The sequence below is a fragment of the Pituophis catenifer genome, unplaced genomic scaffold (assembly GCF_029215685.1).
Source record: "Pituophis catenifer annectens isolate HBS135680 unplaced genomic scaffold, rPitCat1.0.hap2 SCAF_16, whole genome shotgun sequence".
In the NCBI taxonomy this organism is placed as follows: domain Eukaryota; kingdom Metazoa; phylum Chordata; class Lepidosauria; order Squamata; family Colubridae; genus Pituophis; species Pituophis catenifer.
Window position 1 is genome coordinate 1,464,305 of NW_027256896.1, and position 19,904 is coordinate 1,484,208.

Below are 19,904 nucleotides of genomic sequence, written 5' to 3' on the forward strand. Positions count from 1 at the left end.
GGCAGATAATAACCACAATACAAGCAGTCCTCATTTAGCATCCAGAATTGAGGCTGACAATGTCAGTTGTTAAGCAAAGAGAAAGTTGGACTCTTTATTTTGCTTTAGCTTTCAGTGTCAGAAAGATGTGAGCCCAAACGACAGGAACGGCTTAGGAGCTCAATGCAGGAAGCTGGGAAAGGGGCAAATCGTGCAGCCCCTTTCCCCTCCCCCCTCCCTTTGGGAGCCTCGCCTTGATGCCGGGCTAATGAGCAAAGGGAAATGGATGTGTGTACTTACACTCTTTGGAGAGAAAGAGACTACAAGGGAGTAAGCAGTCACACAACGGATACAGACAGTCCTCGATTTACAACAGTTCATTTAGTGACCATTCAGTGTTACAACAGCACTGACTTGTGACCATTTTTCACACTTACAACCATTGCAACAACTGCATGGTCAGATCATCAAAATTCGGACACTTGGCAACTGACTCCTATTTATGACAGTTGCCATGATCCCCTTTTGTGACCTTCTGAAAAACAAAATCAGTGGGGAAGCCAGAGTCACTAAGCAGCCGTGTTTCTAACTTAAAACCGCAGTGATTCACTTGACAACTGTGGCAAGAAAAGTCATAAAATTTTGTGGCAAAATTCACTTAACTGTCTCACTTAGCAACAAAACCTTTGGGCTGAGTTTTGGTTGTAAGCCGAGGACTACCTATGCAACGGGCAATACAAAGCATTCTTGGAATACTGCATCCATTTTGGTCACCACAATATTAAAAAAATGTCAAGACTCTGGAAAGATTGCAGAAAAGAGCAACCAAGATGATGAGGGGGCAGGAAGCTAAACTTATGACAAACAGTTGCAGGAACTGGGCATGTCTAGTCTAATGAAGACAAGAACTGTGTGTGTGTGGGGGTATGTGACATGATGGCAGTCTTCCAACATTTGAGGGGCTGCCACAGAGAAGTGGAGGTCGACCTGTTCTCCAGAGCACTTGAGGGCAGGACAAGAAGTAACCAAGGAGAGAAGCAACCTAGAACTACGGAAAAAATTCCTGACAGTGAGAACAAGCACCTGCTGTTTGCCTAGCAAGCCACTTAGGAGGCAGGCAAAAGCCTCAAATGTGAAACTGATGATTAGGGTCGTCTCAGTGTCAGGCAGCAGCAGGAGCAGCCCTGGGTTCGAATTAAACTAAGGCCACAGAGCTGAGCTTGTTAATTTACAGTTAATTTACAGTTTTAGAGGAGGTGCACTGTGGAGAAAAGCAGATGGGGAAGGAAGGGAGCGCATGTTTAGGTGACCTCTCTGCCCAGGGCGAGGAGAAAACATGGAGCAGGCACAGGACAACACTACAAAACTGTGATCAAGTCACAGTGAGGGTGGCCTGATCACAGGGCAGCTTAGCATTTAGCAGCAGCACCTGAAAGCAGGTACTGGGGTAGAGTTTGGGGGCTGGAGTGCAAAATTAGAATGAGGTATCAAGATGGTATCGGATGATACCAGATTTAAGAATCTGCCCTGGCAGAGAAATGTCTAAATAACACTGGTTTCCTGATCGCTTAGGAGGAAACTGACTTTTTTCCTCCCAAGCTATATTTGTTATGTACCAAGAATTGTTGAGGGCCTCCAGTGTGCAGCGGGCAAACTGAATAGAGATAAGGCAGTTTATCTTTCTCACACTGTTACAAGATGCCTATCTGGGTGAGATTATTGCAATTTTTTTAAAAAAGGCAGTAATCTGATCAAAAAAGGAAGAGGTGGCCATCTTGCACAGAAAATAACTTTTTTGCATGTGACAGTGAAGAACTTAACTGAGTCACAAAAAGACTCCGTTTTCCTGCTGCTCTTTCATCCTGCATCATTCGTATAAAAAGATGTTGAGATTCTGGAACGAGGGCAGAGAAGAGCAACGCAGATGGTGAGAGGGCTGGAGAATGGATGGTTGCAGGAATTGGGGATGTCTACTTTAATGAGAAGAAGGAACAGGAGAGACATGATAGCAGTGTTTCAATATTTGAAGGGCTCCTACAAAGATGAGGGTGTCAAACTATTTTCCAAGGCATCAAAAGGCAAGACAAGAAACAATGGATGGAAACTAACCAAGGAGACAAGCAACCTAGAATGAAGGAGAAATTTCCTGTCAGTGAGAACAATTAATAAGTAGAACAACTTGCCTCTGGAGGTTTTCAAAAAGAGACTGAAATGATGCAGGGTCTCCTGCTTGAGCAGGGGGTTAGACCAGAAGACCTCCAAGGTCCCTTTCAACTTTATTATCCTTCCAGTTCTATGCTTCCAAGGTTCAGGGGAAGAAAGGGGACCCCCCCCTTTCCAGCCAGGGAGTGGGGGTCCAAACAAGCAGCATCTCCTCACTTCGCCTCATCTCCCTATTGATTGTTCCTCACACCTTTGCAACCTTGGGTGACCTCCTCCATCTGCAGTGACTGATGTTAGTCAGTTCTGTCAGTGGTGAAATCCATTTTTTTTCCTACCGGTTCTGTGGGTGTGGCTTGGTGGGCGTGGCAGGGGAAGGATATTACAAAATCTCCATTCCCACCCCATTCTGGGGCCAGCCAGAGGTGGTATTTGCTGGTTCTCTGAACTACTCAACATTTCTGCTATCGGTTCTCCAGAACCTGTTAGAACCTGCTGGATTTCACCCGAGTTCTGTCCATGGTTTCCTGGTCATTCTTTTTCTCCATTCTTCCTACCTTCGCCCCACTTCCCCAAAAATGACGTTTAGTCTGAGCAGAATCTGGCTGGTTTTCTTACAGTGCCCAGGACCTCTGACAAGTGTGGCTCATCCTGACTTGCAGTCCCTCCAGCCATGGAGTGGTGCAAGCCCTTTACCCCGCCCCCCTCCAAGCTCCAAGCCTTGGATCCCCCAGACGCTGTGAGGGGACGGTGCGGGGTGTGTGTGTGTCTGCTGGGTCTATTGGTAGCACTGGCCCAGGCTGGGCAAAGCTTCCTAGGTCAATACGAGTGACCTTGTGTGTTCGAGGCAGTGGCGATTTGTGACAATTGCCTGGACAAGTCCCTGCAGGGGTTTTTTGGTCAGGTTTTCAGAAGTAGCTTGCCATTGCCTTCTTCTTAGAGCTGAGAGAGAGTGACTGGCCCAGGGTCACCCAGATGGCAGGACTAGAACTCATGGTCTCCTAGCTTCTAGCCTGATGTCTTTAACCAATACACCAAAGCGGCTCTCCAACCTGTGCTATATCCTAGCAGGTCCCCCAGCTGCCCTTCTTGTTCACCTGCTGTCTTTTGCTCACTAGCAGAGAACCATTGAAGCGGGAAAGAGGGTACCTACCGGTTGGTATAACAGACAAGACTGCCATGTGGCTGGCTAGTTTCTGTGGAGCCAGCCCTTGTGGCAAGTTTCTCATTCATTTCTCTTTTGTTGCAGGAACATAAACCATGGTTAATAAATCAAACCATGCCAATAACTGCAATATCATTTGATCCTATATGATTCCTAAACTCTTTGTAATTCCTTTACCAGCAGACACTCTCGGAAGCATCCTCAGTTTCTTCTGGGTGACACAGAAATAATGCCTTGCCCTACTCCAGAACATAGAGTAATAGGGTTGGAAGGGACCTTGGAGGTCTTCTAGTCCAACCCACTGCTTAAGCAGGAGACCCCCTATATCATTCCAGACAAGTGGATGTCCAGTCTCTTCTTGAAAACTTCCAGTGATGGGGCACCCACAACTTCGGGAGGCAAGCTGTTCCACTGATTAATTGCTCTCACTGACAGGAATTTTTTTCTTAATTCTAGTTTGGATCGCTCTTTAATGTTCTTCCATCTGTTACTTCTTGTTCTGCCCTCAGGTGCTTTAGAGAATAGGTTGACCCCTCTTCTCTGTGAGAGACCCTCAAGAAGACTGCTATCCTATCACCACTAATCCTACTGTTTGTTGGACTAGACATACCTAGTTCCCTCAACTGTTCATCAGACCCCTTATAATCTTTGTTACTGTTTTCTGCACTGTCTATGGTCTCAACATCTTTTTTGTATCATGGTGACCAGAATTAGATGCAGTATTCCAAGTATGGCCTCACCAATGCAATATATCACTCCTTGTGATCTTGAAATTATCTCTCTGTTGCTGCAACCTAGGACTGCATTAGCTTTTTTGGCAGCTGCCGCACACACCTGGCTCACAGCTAAGTGATTGTCCACTAGGACTCCTAGATTCCTCTCACAGTTGCTAATGTTGAGCCAGGTACCACTTGCTTTATACTTGGGTATTTAGTTTCCCTTGCCTCCGGGTAGGATCTTACTTTTCTCACTGCTGAATTGCATTTTGTTGGATAGGGCTCAGTGTTCAAGTCTGTCGAAGTCTTTCTTCTAAAGAGTTATCAATTCCCCCCAGCTTGGTGTTGTCTGAAAATTTGATGGATTCTCTTCTTTCCCCTCCTCTGGATCACTTATGAAGATGTTGAAAAGTGCTGGGCCTAAAACAGAACCTGGAGGTTCCCCACTGCATGCTTCTCCTTCATGTACAGATGTAGCTCCGTTAAGGACTGCACATGCGGAGGGCAGTTGGCCAGTTGCAAATGCATCTGGTGGCAGTGCTGCCTACCCCAAAGGTGGCTGTGTCTGGTGTGCCTGTCTGTACTGTGGGCTCAGGACCGGCTGCTTGTCTCCATTCCAAGTCACATGACTGGATGGGAGGGGCTGAGAGTGCAGCAGTTGCCAAATGTTGAGCCACTGCTTCTTCCATTTAGATGAGGTGTGTGTGTGTGTGTGTGTGTGTGTGTGTGTGTGTGTGTGTTTTCTGGATCATCTCTTCTTCAGCCCTTGGTTTGATCTGCCCATTTTCAAACTCAGCCATCCTTTGCCACTTCTTCCTCCCCACCAACCTTGCTCATCTTTGGTCTAGTATGCCCAGGGTGGCCCAAAGCCTTTCATGTCATTCCTTCCTAACTTTCTGCTGCGTTGGAAAGAACAAGGCCCTTTACTTTAACCGAACCCGAGATGTTCTTGTGAATGATGCTTCTGTCCCAGCATGTGACACTAAATGACCAAATCCTTGCATGAGAAAAACAGAGGTGTGTGTGCTACAATGGCGTGGCCAAATCACCATTGCACAATGCAATGTGACTTCCTGTTCCATAGCCTGTGAGGCTTCTGTGAGGCTGAAGACCATCAGAGACCAAGGACAACAATTCTTGAAGCTTTTATTTGTAGTCAGTAGATGGTTGGTGTCCATCTGAGTGGTTTAAGAAAACAGGAAGGGAATCCCAACCAGCCTCTCCCATGGCACGAGCCTCAATCCCAAGACATTCACACAGGTGGGAATCCCTAATTGTTGTAGGTCAGTTTTACTCTTTAAACATCTTTTATCGACTAAACATTGTGCAGAAGCAAAAGGCCACTCTAACTGAAGCTTGGCCTAAAGGACGGAAGAAAAACTAAGGGAGAACCAGCCCAATTCACTTGGGTGCAGGCTGGGATCCCTGGAGCTCAGCTCCACTCGCCTTCCCATTTGCCTTTGATGCCCCAAGCCCTCCATTCCCACATTGCTTGGAGAGCGTCACATCTTCACAAAAAGAAAGCTGGGCACTTCTGGCATGGGGCAAAGGAGGGGAGACAGCATCAAGAGCCTCTGGGGCAGAAGAATCCTGCAAGGGCTGGCAGAGGCCTGTGGGATCCTCTTGGACTGAGCCAGTGCTCCGCCCCTGCCCAGCCCACCTGAGTCCCTCAGTGCTGTGGGACTAAATCCACTGCTTGACATATCTCGGCAGGAGAAAATCCTCTTTTTCAGGTTCCCCCATAACAGGGCCGGGCTCAGACTGGCAACTGCAACCTGATGGCATTTCCGCCAGCTCCCCATCGCCAGGGCTCCTGCACTCACAGTCTGCGAAGCCGCTGTCCATGGTGTCCAGATCCAGGCCATTGACGTGATCGCTTTCTCCTTCCCAGTCGGGGGAGCGGGGTCCCCTGTAGAGGCCTTCCTCTGGGGCTGGGGCAGAGAGGCAGGTGCCGAGGAGCGAGGGGGCAGGCAGCAGACTGAAGAATCCCTCTGGGCCCCCTGGGGGAGAGCCAAAGTGTGGGTGGCTTGTCCAGGAGGCCGGCCCAGAGGGAAAGGAGTCCTGCAGGGGCACCTCGTTCCCCAGCAGCAAACGGCTCGAGCCCAGACCAAGGCTGCTGCTGCTGCTGTCAAACTGCAGGCCACGATAGGCCTCCTTCTCGCTGGTTTCCGTCTCCTCCTGCAGCTCTTCCTCCAGGGCCCAGCACGGGTGGGCGCTGCTGCACTGGGGACAGTGAGTTGCAAAGTCCTCCGCCACCGTGACGGTGCCAATGGAGAGGTGGCCATAGCCCTGCTCCCATGTGGCACTGCAGCCCTTGGCCAAGGCCTGCAAGTGTTCTGGCAGGAGCGGGGCAGACATTGGAGGCTGCCCATTCAGGCCATCATTCCAGTCTCCCTCAGCACAGTTCAGGAGAAGGCGCTTGTGTCCAATGCCAAATAACTCTGGCACAACTATGCCCCAGTCAAAGGCATCGAGGGTTGTTCCAGAGCAAGGGGCACCCACCCATTTCTGTGGAGAGAAGAGAAATGCATGCAGTTCCATATCTATAGAGGAAGAAGGTGCCATCTGGGCAGTTAGTTGCTCCAGAGAATATTGCCGTGAGCACAAACCACCTGCCAAAGTAATTTTGTAGTATTCAAACGATCAGTGGCTTAGTTGTCATCTATTCTGCCACTGTGCCAGCCTCGCTTGCAGCTATGCTAAACATCAGAGCTGAAGGTTAGCAGCATACTGAGGACTCTACTCTAAATCCCCAGATGACTGGGGTGTTTGTGGAGATACGGAACATCATAGGAAACAAGGTGAAATCCTGTGAAGCTCAAACCACAAATGTTTCAGAGGAGACAAATCCTCCAACCTCCCCTCTCAATCAGCCACCCCAGAGAATGGGACTCCTGCAAACAGTTCTGCCTGGTCTGATCTCAGCAGGATGGTCGACGGAACCCTCAGTCCTCGAGAGCTCCAGAAGTTGCAGGGTCGCTCCCTCTCTTCTGGCAATGGTCAGCCCACAGAAGAAGGGTGATTTCTGTGGCCCACTCAGGCCTAAATCTTGCTAGAAATGAATCTCAAAAAGCATCATTTTGATCAAACTTTAGGAAAAAACAGCTTCCTAATGGTGGGTGGATGTGGATTCCCCTTCTTTGGATGGGTCCCACTAGAGATAGCCATCGATAGAGATAGCCAGGAGTCGAATTTGGACTCCTGCACTGAGCAAGGGCAGTTGTATGTGGGGAGAGTTGTGAGTGGCAGGTTCTCACTTCACTACAACAGTGAAGCTTCTTTAGCTTCTTTTTAGTAAGAAGCTAAAGAGGAGTGGGGAAGCTCAGCCTGAGAGGTCCACGGGAAGGCCTCAGTCCAAACATTGTCCATGGACATTGGCTATTCTCTGCTGGCCCTCCCGATGAGCGGAATAGGACAACTCTCCATAGTTAACTCGACCACGGGACAACTTGCTGTGGCCCAATTCAGCAATTCAATTTAATAATTTAAAATACTGGTAATTTTAGAAAACATTTTAATTGTTGTTATTCATGTTTTATTTTGAACCTCCTTTGCCATCCTTCCTTTAATGATTCAATTCCACTATTTCTTCAAAATTAATGTAACTCTTGCACCACAGTGAATTGGCCTCCCCCCCCCCAGCCCGCTCCTTTATCCCTCTGTTCTTGAGGGCATCAGAACTGTGGCCAGACCAACGGACGTTGCAGCTCGCAGCTCGGCAAGACCTAAGCTTCCATTATTGACCCGTTTGCTGGCCATAGGGAGACCCGTGTTGGTGTCTTTCCCTAGCAAAGAGGGCAGAGACCTCTCAACTGTTTACAAATGCCAGATGTGTTTAGTTTGCTGATGTGGGACAGAGGAGCATCTGTACAGGCAATCAGGAGTTGGTAGCGACTGCAATGCGTGATGTAGGGGGAGAGGATGAGAACTGAGTGCGCCTTTTGCTGGGATTCAGCTGCCTGCTTGGGCAGGAAATGGCTTCCCTTTTTCAGCCAAGAGGGTTGCCTGCTTAGGCTTTCCTCTGCCCGCAGGAGGGTGATGGAGGAAACCATGGTGTGGCAGAGTAGGGCAGGCTGCCAGGATAGGCTGGTGCAGGAAGGTGGGGGGGAGAAACTAACCGGTGCTGTTCCCTTGCCCTGAGCTGCCACGTGAGCTGCCCACAGGCTGCCCTCCTTGCCACAGGGAGCCCCTGCTGGGCTGCCAAAAGCTGTGGGTGCTTCAGGCACCCCTTGCAACTGCAGTCCTCCCTCCCCGCAAATTACTTTGGTTAGTAACTGGCAAGGAGCCGGCTCTTACCTTGAAGTCTCCATTGTGTCTCAGGTAGAGGGGCTGGAAGAAGGGGGCTGGGCTGGGGGTGAAACAGTCCAGCTTCTTCCACAACCTGTGAGGGGAAAGACAGGCCGGTCACCAGATGTCGTCCCAGCTGCTAAAGGTCAAGTGCTGAGCAGGAGTCCCATCCCTGAGTTTTTTAGCAACATTTGTTTCTCAAGTCCCTGAACCCAGAAGGAGTCTTGAACTGGGGGTCTTTGCCCTGCCAGGTGGCTGGCCTGCCTGGAAAGAGGGACTGTTGTGACCCCAGGCCATCTTGAGACAACAAAGAGCTCATCTGCACCCTGGGATACTCTTGATGATTCTCTGGTCTCCGGCCTCTGCCGTTGGCCCCTTGAGATGCTGATGCTGGCTTGGATATTGGCTATGAGATGAAAAAACACATTGGGGGAGGGGGGGAATCCCTGCAGTGTAAGGAGACCGGGAAAAGCCTCCATGGACTGGGCAAGGCATCTCCTGCATCTGGCTTCCCCGGCAATGTCACTCACCTTTGATGCCACCCCAGGAAGGCCATGAGGACAACAATGAAGCTGAGCACCAGTAAAAACACCTTCAGCCATTGGGCTGCACCATGTTCCGAGGCTAAAGAAGGGAGGGGAAAGAATCAGTTTGGTCCCCCAATCTTGAACAGCTGGTGCAGAAAGCCGCCTGCTGAGGAAAGCTCCAGAAGCCAGGTTGAGGGCCAGGATGTAGGTGTGGGGCAGGTCCTTTGCTCTTCATAAACTGTCTTCTCTGGACTGGGTAACCCAGGAGAAGCCAGGCTGCCCTTGCTCACGGAAGAGAAGGGGCTTGAGGTCAGGAGGCCGTGCCTGGACTGCCGGTTTCCCCCACCATCCTGGCTGTGAAGTGGAAGGCATGGAGGGCAGAGGAGGGCATGGGGGCTCACCCTTGTGCGTGGTCTTAAGGGAGGCGAGGGGGCTCCAGTCACTCCATGTTCCCTGGTAAGAAGAGGCCGGCTTTGAGCGCACCTGGAACTCGTACTCGGTATTCTGCTCCAACTCCTGGGGCAGAAGCTGCAAGCTGTGTAGGTCCTGCAGGAGGGATTTCTGGCTCTGCCGCTGCACGGGGGTAAAAGGAAGAGAGAACTCTGGGGGGCACTGTTCTGAGCCCCCAAAGAGACCCCCAGGAGTTGTGGGATTAATCTGACCACTGCGTCACCTGAATTGTCCTCAGAAAACAGTCTCCAAGGGACGGGGGTTGGTGGGTTGGATACCCAGCCATGCCAAAAATTGCCCAAGGAGATGTTCTAAATAGCCCTGACTTTGGTTAGGCCTCAGAGGTTATTTCTTGAGTTTTTTTCAAAGCAGCCCCCACCCCCCGCTAGTCTCCACCCACACACTGCCAAGGAGGTTAGGAAGACGCCAGCCACGATGGCTCCTCCTGAGCTACCATGAGATGATGGCTTGCTGGGGGCAGCAGAAAGACGCAGCCTTGTTCTCCAATCTCAGTCCCACTCAGTCTTGTTTGTAGGAATGGCTACAGGGCGCTGATCCCTTACAGATTAACAGAGTTGGATGGGACCTTGTAGGTCATCTAGTTCAACCCCCCGCCCAAGCAGGAGACCCTGCCTACACCATTTCTGACCGATGGCAGCCCAGTCTCTTCTTGAAAGCCTCCAGGGATGAAGCTCCCACAACTTCTGTTCCATCGGTTGATTGTTCTCACTGGTGTGGCCAAGGAGGTGGCATTTCCTTTTGCATCGTGCCAGGGAAGTGCCAGGGTTGGAGAGCCCGGTTTTTAAAAATGCTGCTTTTAATCGGAAGTCCAAAGCCCTTCTCCCAGCCTTGGAGATGAGGCATACTTACTTTGTTAAACAACATTATTTGCATTTTTAAAAAGTGGGAGTGTTAGTCAAAGAAAAGCGAAGAGGAGGGGCAATTGCAAAAGGTCATCAGTCTTTCCCAAACATAAATTTTCCAAGTATTGTTTCAGTTGCAAACATAAAATAATGTGTGCCTCACCTTTAAATGAAGCTTTTCTGCTTTTCCAGGTTTTCCTCATGAAAGGAGGGTGGCGAGTGGGAGGGAAGACTCCCCCCCACCCTCGTGGGACGAAGCCATTGCATGGGTTGGGGCATTGGCTGGCTTGCTCTGGTCTGCTGCCGCTGAAGCCCAGAGCTGACCTGCTGCCCTTCGAGGAGGACAGGCCAGCCATAGGCTGCTCTGGACCGATTGGCCCATCCCCGTGTCACTCCTCCCTGCCGGTGCCTTTGGATGACCTCTCGAGCCCCATCCCTTGAATTCTCCCCCCTTCCACTCTGCCTCCTCACCTGCCAAGGCTGGTCTTTTTTCTTGTACCGCAACTCATACTGCAGGTTGTCGCTCAGTAAGTGGTACTCTTGGTCCAGGTATTTGGTCTCCCAAGAAAGGGTGTAGCCAGCAGATGATGCAACTGCGACCAGGTGGATTGGCGGATGTGGCTTAACTGGGAAGGGAAGAAGCCAGACTGGGGCACCCCTCAGCAGGGGGCATTCCCCCCCCCAAGGTGGACAGAATGAAGGTGGCCCAGAGGGCTGAAGGGGTAACCCTCACTTTAACTTCCCCTCCAAAACCCGCCTGAGTCAAAGCATCACAAGGAAAGCAGCAGCAGCGGGCGATGCCCCGCGGGTGGCCCTTGGGGTCTCTTTGTCCAGCTGCGACCGGCCGCTGAATCTCTCGCACCTGCCCGGGAGTTCTAGCACAGCTCTTTGGGTGCACTCACTGTGGTTCTGGAACAGGAACGTCTTATTGCAACTTCGGGGCAGCCGCAAAGGCTCCTCCGCAGGAGTTGCGGCGATGCTGACCTCGAAGGCGTTAGTGGCAAAGCAGAGCTTCTGCTCAGAGAAGCAGGCATAGCGTGCGTGGGTGGTGTTGCCAGCAGTAAGGTTGAAGGAGCAGCTCCCGCCGTCGCCACAGTTCCTGGGGAAAGCAAACATCGCGGGAGGGTCCAGCAAAGAGGCCGCTTCCCAGGGAGCGTGGAAGGGCTTTCAGAAGGGGAGCCAAATGCCCGAGTCCCCCCCGCCCCCCAGGAGGCTTTCTGGGCTTTCTCCTGCTCCTCCCCCCACCCCTCGAGGAGCCTCCCTTGCAACAGAAGAGCTGCTTCCCCCCACTGATCCCCGGCATGGAGTTGGCCAGGCAGGACGACTGTCCAGGCCGACAGAGCCTGGCTGGGAAGTGGCTGCAGCGGAGGCTCCTGCGCCACCTTCTGAGTGGGCAGAGAAGCCCGGGGTGCCTCATCCTCAAACCTACCACTTTGCGCTGAGGTTGTACTGGGCCCTGTGAGCTGGGCTGAGGCCGCCTCCCCACGTGCATTCCAGCCGCTGGATGTAGTCCGCGAAGCAGGTGAGCTCCTGGCACGCGGAGTCTGTACAGGAAGTGAGAAGCTGCCATGTCAGTTGTGGTCTCCCAAAGGCCAAGAAGGCCCAGTCTGACACCCCCCCCATCTCTATCCCCTCCCCTTGCCAGCAGAATGGACTTTGTAATACTTGAAACATGGTTTTTGTAGTACTGTTGCAGTGGCTAACCATCACGGGTTTTCTTGTATTTTAAATTTGTTTTTTCAAATGTACTGTTAATAGCTTGCCATAAGCCTTAACCTTCAGGTAAAAGCCTCTTTCAGAAACCAGGACTGGCAGGAGAGTATTTATTTTATTTATTTTATTTTATTTTGAATTTGTATACCGTCCTTCTCCCTGAGGACTCAGGGCGGTGAACAGCCAAGTAAAAACATCAAGTACAAATATTAAAATACAGTTAAAATATACATATATAAATTTGGCCCCATTAATTAAAAACAATAAACAAAACACTTAAAAACACTTAAAAAATTAGGCCAGCCCGGCTTGCTGGAAAAGGAAGGTTTTAAGGGCACGGCGGAAGGCACCGAGGTCTTGGATTCTCCTTATCTCTGGAGGCAATTGATTCCAGAGGGTAGGTGCCCCCACAGAGAAGGCCCTCCCCCTGGGGGTCACCAGCCTGCACTGTTTGGCTGATGGCACCCCGAGGAGGCCCTCTCTGTGGGAGCGCACGGGTCGATGGGAGATCGTCGGTGGCAGCAGGCGGTCTCGAAGATAGCTAGGCCCTATGCCATGGAGCGCTTTAAAGGTGATAACCAACACCTTGAAGCGCACCCGGAAGACCACTGGGAGCCAGTGCAGCTCGCGCAGGAGTGGTGTTACATGGGAGCGCCAGGCTGCTCCCGTCACTACCCGCGCTGCTGCATTCTGGACCAGTTGGAGCCTCCGGGTGCTCCTCAAGGGGAGCCCCATGTAGAGAGCGTTGCAGTAGTCAAGGCGAGAGGTGACGAGGGCATGAGTGACTGTGCACAGGGAATCCCGATCAAGAAAGGGCCGCAACTGGCGGATCAGGCGAACCTGACAAAAGGTCCCCCTGGTTACAGCCGTCAGATGTTCCTCCAAGGACAGCTGCCTATCCAGGAGGACTCCCAGATTGCGAGCCCTCTCTGTGGGGGCCAACGACTCGCCCCCAATAGTCAGTGATGGAGTCAACTGACTATATCGGGATGCCGGGAGCCACAGCCACTCAGTCTTGGAAGGGTTGAGCCTGAGCCTGTTCCTCCCCATCCAGATCCGCACAGCCTCCAGGCACTGGGACATCACTTCAAGGGCATCGTTGGGGTGGCCTGGGGTGGAGATGTACAGCTGGGTGTCATCAGCGTACTGGTGGTATCTCACCCCAAAGCCACGGATGATCTCGCCCAGCGGCTTCACATAAATGTTGAACAGGAGGGGCGAGAGGACCGACCCCTGTGGCACTCCACATATAAGAGGCCTTGAGGTCGACCTCTGCCCCCCTGCCAACACGAACTGCGACCGGTCGGAGAGAAAGGAGGAGAACCACCGTAATACGGTGCCCCCCATCCCCAACTCTTCCAACCGGTGCAGCATGATACCATGGTCGATGGTATCAAAAGCCGCTGAGAGGTCTAACAGGACCAGAACAGAGGAACAACCCCTGTCCCGAGCCCTCCAGAGATCATCAACCAACGCGACCAATGCCATTTCCGTGCTGTGTCCAGGCCTGAAACCCGACTGGAACGGATCTAGATAGGATGTTTCCTCCAAGAATTGTGGAAACTGTCGCGCGACCACACTCTCAACAACCTTCGCCAGGAAGCGAAGGTTGGAGACAGGACGATAGTTGGCCAATATTGCCGGATCCAGGGACGGCTTCTTGAGGAGAGGCCTCACCACCGCTTCTTTCAAGGCGGCGGGGAAGTGACCCTCACTCAACGAAGCGTTGATAACACCCTGGAGCCAGCCTCGTGTAACCTCCCGGGAGGCCAGTACCAACCAGGAGGGACACGGGTCCAGTAAACATGTGGCCGCACTAAGTCTACCCAAAATCCTGTCCACATCATCCGGAGTCACAGCATCAAACTCCTCCCAGGTAGCATTCTCAAGACTATTCCTCGTCACCCTGCCCTGATCTACCCAGTCAGAGTCCAAATCCCCCCGGATCTGAGCGATTTTGTCATGCAGGTATTGTCCGAAATCCTCCGCCCTGCCTTCCAAGGGATCCTCCCACGCTCCCGGATGGAGCAGGGAGCGGGTTACCCTGAACAGGGCGGCCGGACGATTCCCTGATGACGCAATAGAGGCGGAAAAGTAGTTAAACTTTGCCGTCTTTATCGCCACTAGGTAGGTCTTAATATGCGACCTTACCAGTGTTCGGTCAGATTCAGTGAGACTGGCCCTCCAACCGCTCTCTAGGCGTCTTTTCCGGCGTTTCATCTCCCTCAGCTCCTCGGTGAACCAAGGAGCCGCGAGGGATCGACACCGGGTCAGAGGCCGCAAAGGCACGACTCGATCCAAGGCCCCACCAGCCGCCCGATCCCAGGCAGCTACCAGGTCCTCGGCCGAGTCGTGTGCCAGATCTTCAGGAATTGGCCCAAGCTCCGTCTGGAACCTATCAGGATCCATCAGGCGCCTGGGGCGGATCCATCTAATTGGGTCCGCCTCCCTGCGGCGGGGTGTAGCGGTTCGAAGGTCCAGACGAAGGAGTGAGTGATCTGACCATGACAAGGGTTTCATGTCTATATCCCCTATAATAAGACCACTCAACCACTGGCCAGAGACAAAAATCAGGTCCAGCGTGTGTCCCCCCCTGTGAGTGGGGCCATGAACTAACTGGGTCAGGTCCATGGCCGTCATGGAAGCCATGAACTCCCGAGCCATCTCTGACGTTTCACCAACGGACGGCAGATTGAAATCACCCATGACCATAAGCCTGGGTGTATCAACTGCCACCGTGGCTATCACGTCGAGTAGCTCGGGCAGGGCCGTTGCCACGCAGCAGGGAGCCAGGTACGTAAGCAGCAAGCCCATCTGAACCCCATGACCCCATCTCACAAAGAGGGACTCACACCCGGCAATCTGTGGCACAGTGGTCTCCCTCGGACCCAGACCTTCGTTAATAATAACCGCCACCCCCCCCGCCCCTCCCCTGGGCCCTCGGGTACATTGGGTACATTGCAGATCAGTTTCCTTTTCCGCTGTTCTCAGGCCTCAGTGAACAAAGAGAATAGTCATTAAACCTCGTTTCGGAGCAGGTCAGGCAGAAACATTTTGGACAGCTGTAGAAATTGGGGGGGGGGTGTAAAATCTAGACCTCCACCCCAAAAGTAGACTTATGTCCTGGATATAAGTATTACCCTGAAGTGCAGCTCTGGGTTTTCAATTTGTGCTCAGCTGGCAGGGAGAACCGTGTGGCTCTGATAAATGAAACTGGGTATCCCAGACTCCTTGGGCAATGGGGGTTGTCCAGGCAGGCTTTTATAACTCTAGGTCACGCTGGATAACACAAGTGCTGAACATGCTAGATAGAACATGCCCTCAAAATGTAGAGCCCGATTACAAAGGCAACTTACTGTGCTGAAGGAGAAGCAACACCACAGCCATCTGGGCCAGCCGCATCCTTTTCTTCTTCCTATTAGGACTGGTTCACTGGCTTCTTCTGCGTCTTGGCCAAGAAAAGTTAGAGGTTAGCAGTGGTGGCAAGTCAGGAGGCAGGGCTTATGGGCCTCCAGGTGCAGGCCTCTTGGGAATCAGCAGAGACGTGTATTTCAGGGAAAGGACTATTTTCCAACTCAAAGCAGAGGACCAAGCAGCCTGCCATCTCATCAACCTAGAGGAAGCCCAAGGCCTCAAAATCAGACAAGAGTAAGTACAGCACATTGGTCACCTATGCAGAATTTCCAATGATTTTAGAGTGTTGATAGAACCAGGTCCTTCTGTCCTAAGAGGATACGATTTCATCCAGGGCTATTTGGAATTTTCCATAATCTTTTTTTCTTTTGTCTCATTGAACACCTAATTTCCACAGTACTGGCTTATATTTACCCATGTAGTATGTCTCTATTACTATTATCCTTCTCATATGTTCCACTTTCTTCTCTTATTTGTATCATTATTATGAATACTATTACTTCGTTGTTATGATTATGATTATTTTGTCATTTTGCATGTACACATAATTTATGCACTGGAGACAAATTCCTTGTGTGTCTAATCACACTTGACCAAAAAAGGATTCTGTTCTGTTTATCAGAGAGAATGCCTTGATTTTGTCGTGGCTAAGTTTCCCAGTTTCTCAGAAACTTCAGGAACTGTCCAAAAGGCTGATACACAGAATGAGCTGAGGCAAGAAATATTCAATCCAAGGGGAAAATAAAAGGAAATTTTGGCGTATGTCAGACATGCAAAGAGGCTGTCAGACTGTTATGAAGAGAAAGGTGAAATGGAAAGGGGTAAAAAGCTTATAAAGGTGAAAAGGCAGAAAGTTTCAACTCATAGTTTACATTTTTAGGAAGGAAATGAAACTCCGGCTCTCCATGGTTGTCCCACTAGTGGAAGGAGGACGTGGCAGGTGTTGGTTGGATCAGGAGAGAGTAAAGAGCAGTTAACTAACAGAAATGCCCCAGGCCAGAGGGATACTGGAAAAAATAAGCAAAGGTGAGCTTTTGGTTATCTTTGAGAACTCCCGGAGGGCTGGTGAGGTCCCAGAAGATGGGAGAAAACAGATATTGTTCCCTCCCCTGAAGGAAAGAAGTCAACTCACTTAATGACTTGCTTAGTGACTTGCTTAATGACTGGATAGGAAAAGATATTGTAAGTGTGTCATGGTCACATGATTCGCTTAGGTACCGTGACACTTAGCAGCAGAGCTTCTATCCCCAATTGTTGTCCCTAAGTGAGGACTATTTGTATCTAGGATGCAGAGTGATTTTGCAGTCTTAAAAAACGGTGTTATATAGTAAAGGCTGGGAAAACATGGACTTTTTGCAATTGGAATGTGAAATACTGCGATTGTTGGGAAGAAACTTCTGTAGGTGAGCTTCTTGACCCCTTGTGAATGGCCGGCCAGGAAAAGTGGAAAACTTACAACACACACTGTGGATGGGCAGAGCCCCTGCTGTGGAAAACCTCTGTTTGGCCCTGAAATCTTCCCAGTGGATAAATAGAAACTTAGTTGTTCCTAGAATTTCAGCAATATCCTTGGTGAAACCATTGAATCCTCCCAGTCCTGAGGTGTAGGGAATGGCGCGGGAGATCAGGGGGAATGGAACAGCCAACATCATGGGCAATTCTGTGCCACCCAGAACAGAGAGAACTATGGGCTGGTGTGGCCACTGTGGAGTTATCAAGACAGGGATTGACTCATCTTGTTGGTTTTGAGGAATTACTCTGGTGAGCACAGGAACCAGTGGCAGTGGCCACGGATGCAGGGAATCCTCCCCAAGAGAGGCTGCTTGCCTGCTCCCTTTTGGAGAAGCACTGAATGCAAGCGGGGCAAATAAATATGGGTTGTTTCCAGGGCTGGGAAAGCAGGCTCTTTTTCCAGTTGTGCCTCATGTATAATCACAGATGGTTCACTAATATAACGTCTATTTCAGTAAGTTGAATCATAGTAAGACATAGAAAGATCTGGAATTTTACGCACCCTGACTTGTTCAGATAAAAGACTAGACTTAGACTTAGACTAGACTAGACTAGACTAGAATTCTTTATTGGCCAAATGTGATTGGACACACAAGGAATTTGTCTTGGTGCATATGCTCTCGGAGTACATAAAAGAAAACATACATTCATCAAGAATGATAAGATACAGCATTTAATGATAGTCATAGGGAAACAATCCATATAAATCTTAAGGATACCAGCAACAAGGTTACAGTTATACAGTCATAAGTGGGAGGAGATGGGTGATAGGAATGATGAGAAGATTAATAGTAATGCAGACTTAGTGAATAGTTTGACAGTGTTGAGGGAATTATTTGTTTAGCAGAGTGATGGCGTTCAGGAAAAAACTGTCCTTGTGTCTAGTTGTTCTGGTGTGCAGTGCTCTATAGCATCGTTCTGAGGGTAGGAGTTGAAACAGTTTAATGTCCAGGATGCGAGGGGTCTGTAAATATTTTCACAGCCCTCTTTTTGACTTGTGCAGTATACAGATCCTCAATGGAAGGCAGGTTGGTAGTAATTGTTTTTTCTGCAGTTCTAATTATCTTCTGAAGTCTGTGTCTGTCTTGTTGGGTTGCAGAACCAAACCAGACAGTTATGGAGGTACAGATGACAGACTCAATAATTCCTCTGTAGAACTGGATCAGCAGCTCTTTGGGCAGTTTGAGCTTCCTGAGTTGGCGCAGAAAGAACATTCTTTGTTGTGCTTTTTTGATGACGTTTTGATGTTGGGTGTCCATTTTAGGTCGTGAGATATGGTAGAACCTAGAAATTTTAAGGTCTCTACTGTTGATACTGTGTTGTCTAGTATTGTAAGAGGTGGTAGTATGGGAGGGTTTCTCCTAAAGTCTACTACCATTTCTACGGTTTTGAGTTCAGTTCCAGATTGTTCCGGTCGCACCATGAGGCTAGTTGTTCAACCTCCCCTCTGTATGCGGATTCATCGTTGTCTCGAATGAGACCGATCACTGTTGTGTCATCTGCAAACTTCAGTAGTTTAACAGGTGGATTGTTTGAGATGCAGTCATTGGTATAGAGAGAGAAGAGAAGTGGAGAGAGCACACAGCCTTGGGGGGCTCCTGTGCTAATTGTGCAGCTATCTGGTGTGATTCTGCTTAGCTTCACCTGCTGCTTCCTGCCTGTTAGGAAGCTTATGATCCACTTACAACACTTACAGATAAAAGACTACTGTAGTCTTGTCAGTAGGTACTTGCACAATTGCCTCAGAAAGTATATCTCAGCCGTTTTGAGGGCTTTTCACGCTGTTGAGAGTTGATCTACATTGAGTGTAGAACAGGGGTGTGAAACTCAAGGCCCGGGGGCTGGATCCGGCTCGCGGGGTGCTTAGATCTGGCCTGTGGGGCTGCCCTGGAAATAGCAAAGGACTGGTCTGCGGTGCCTCTGCCAGTGAAAATGCAGCCCTCCCAAGCTCCGTTTTTGCTGGCAGAAGGTTGTAGGAAGCCATCCCAGCCAAAAACGGAGGTCGGAAGCCCTTTTTCTCTGGCAGAGCGCTTGGGCTGCCACAGGCGCCCCCGACATGAGGGATGTCAAGCTGGCCACGCCCACCATGGCCCCTGAGGTCAAACCCAACCCTAACATGGCCCTCAATGAAATTGAGTTTGACACCCCTGGCGTAGAAGCATCTTGGCTGGATCATTGCGGTCAGCCGCTCAGATGGAGAGACAGGCCTGCATTAGTGGTGGGTTGCTACCGGTTTGCCCCGGTAGTGTCAGTTGCGGGAGGCTCCACCCATCCACAGAACAATCAATCAGTGGCACGGCTTGTCTCCACTGAAGGTTTTTAAGAAGAGATTGGACAGCCATTTGTCTGGAATGGGCCAGAACTGTGGTTCTCAACTGTGGTCTGTGGACCACTGGGGGGCGCAATGTCATGGGATCCGCAAAGACTTGAAGAAACATTATAATTTAAATCTTGAGTTAAGTCTTGGTGGTCCATAGCCATGGTTGTTGGCCACAGAAGATATTTAAAGGGGGTCCATGATGAAGAAAAGGTTGAGAACAACCAGTCTACCACTGGTCTCCTGCTTGAAAAGGGGATTAGACTAGAACAGTGGTCACCAACCGATGGTCTGCGGACCACTGGTGGTCCACGAGAAAATTTTGGTGGTCTGCGGAGAAATTTTCGTATTTTTGCAAGTGGTGCAATACGGAAAAAGGAGCGCAGCCCTCACTGTCTGGAATGAATGGTGCTGTTGTGGTGGTGGGGGAGGGGGTGGTACAAGCGGGAAGAAATGGCGTTTGCGATGGCTGGAAGCTGCGGGAGCGAAGCACTACTTTCATTTGCACGGCAACAGCATTCCGTCTCGGTATATTTGTGCCAGCCAGTGGTGCAAGGCAGCCCTCCTCTCCTGTCGCTTGGGACTCAAAGCGGTAAATGGCGTCTGGTCTGGGGAGCAGCTGGATTTTGCTCTCCATTGCGGATACCAGATCAGCCCCCTGCAAGCTCTCGTCTCTCGAGGAGTGCTCCCTGAAGTGGTGTGGGAAACCTTGGTTGGGCTCCTCGAAAGACGCCATTTACCGCTCCGAATCCCAAACAGCAGGAGACGAGGGCTGCCTTGCGCCACTGGCTGGCGTAAATA

At 50.6% G+C, this 19,904-nt stretch overlaps 1 protein-coding gene across 1 annotated transcript in view; it reads right to left on the bottom strand.

Annotated features, from left to right (window-relative positions):
- Positions 1–5,185: 5,185 nt before the first annotated feature.
- Positions 5,186–19,904, bottom strand: part of IL21R (interleukin 21 receptor) — a 28,858-nt gene continuing 14,139 nt past the window's right edge. Inside the window, exons 2-9 of the mRNA XM_070955014.1 lie at positions 15,217–15,302; positions 11,577–11,691; positions 11,050–11,246; positions 10,619–10,773; positions 9,236–9,407; positions 8,838–8,931; positions 8,317–8,401; positions 5,186–6,528 (exon numbers count right to left, since the gene is read on the bottom strand). Of these exons, the coding sequence (XP_070811115.1) occupies positions 5,704–6,528; positions 8,317–8,401; positions 8,838–8,931; positions 9,236–9,407; positions 10,619–10,773; positions 11,050–11,246; positions 11,577–11,691; positions 15,217–15,262 (1,689 nt within the window). The 5' untranslated portion in view covers positions 15,263–15,302 and the 3' untranslated portion in view covers positions 5,186–5,703. The remainder of the gene's footprint in view (positions 6,529–8,316; positions 8,402–8,837; positions 8,932–9,235; positions 9,408–10,618; positions 10,774–11,049; positions 11,247–11,576; positions 11,692–15,216; positions 15,303–19,904) is intronic.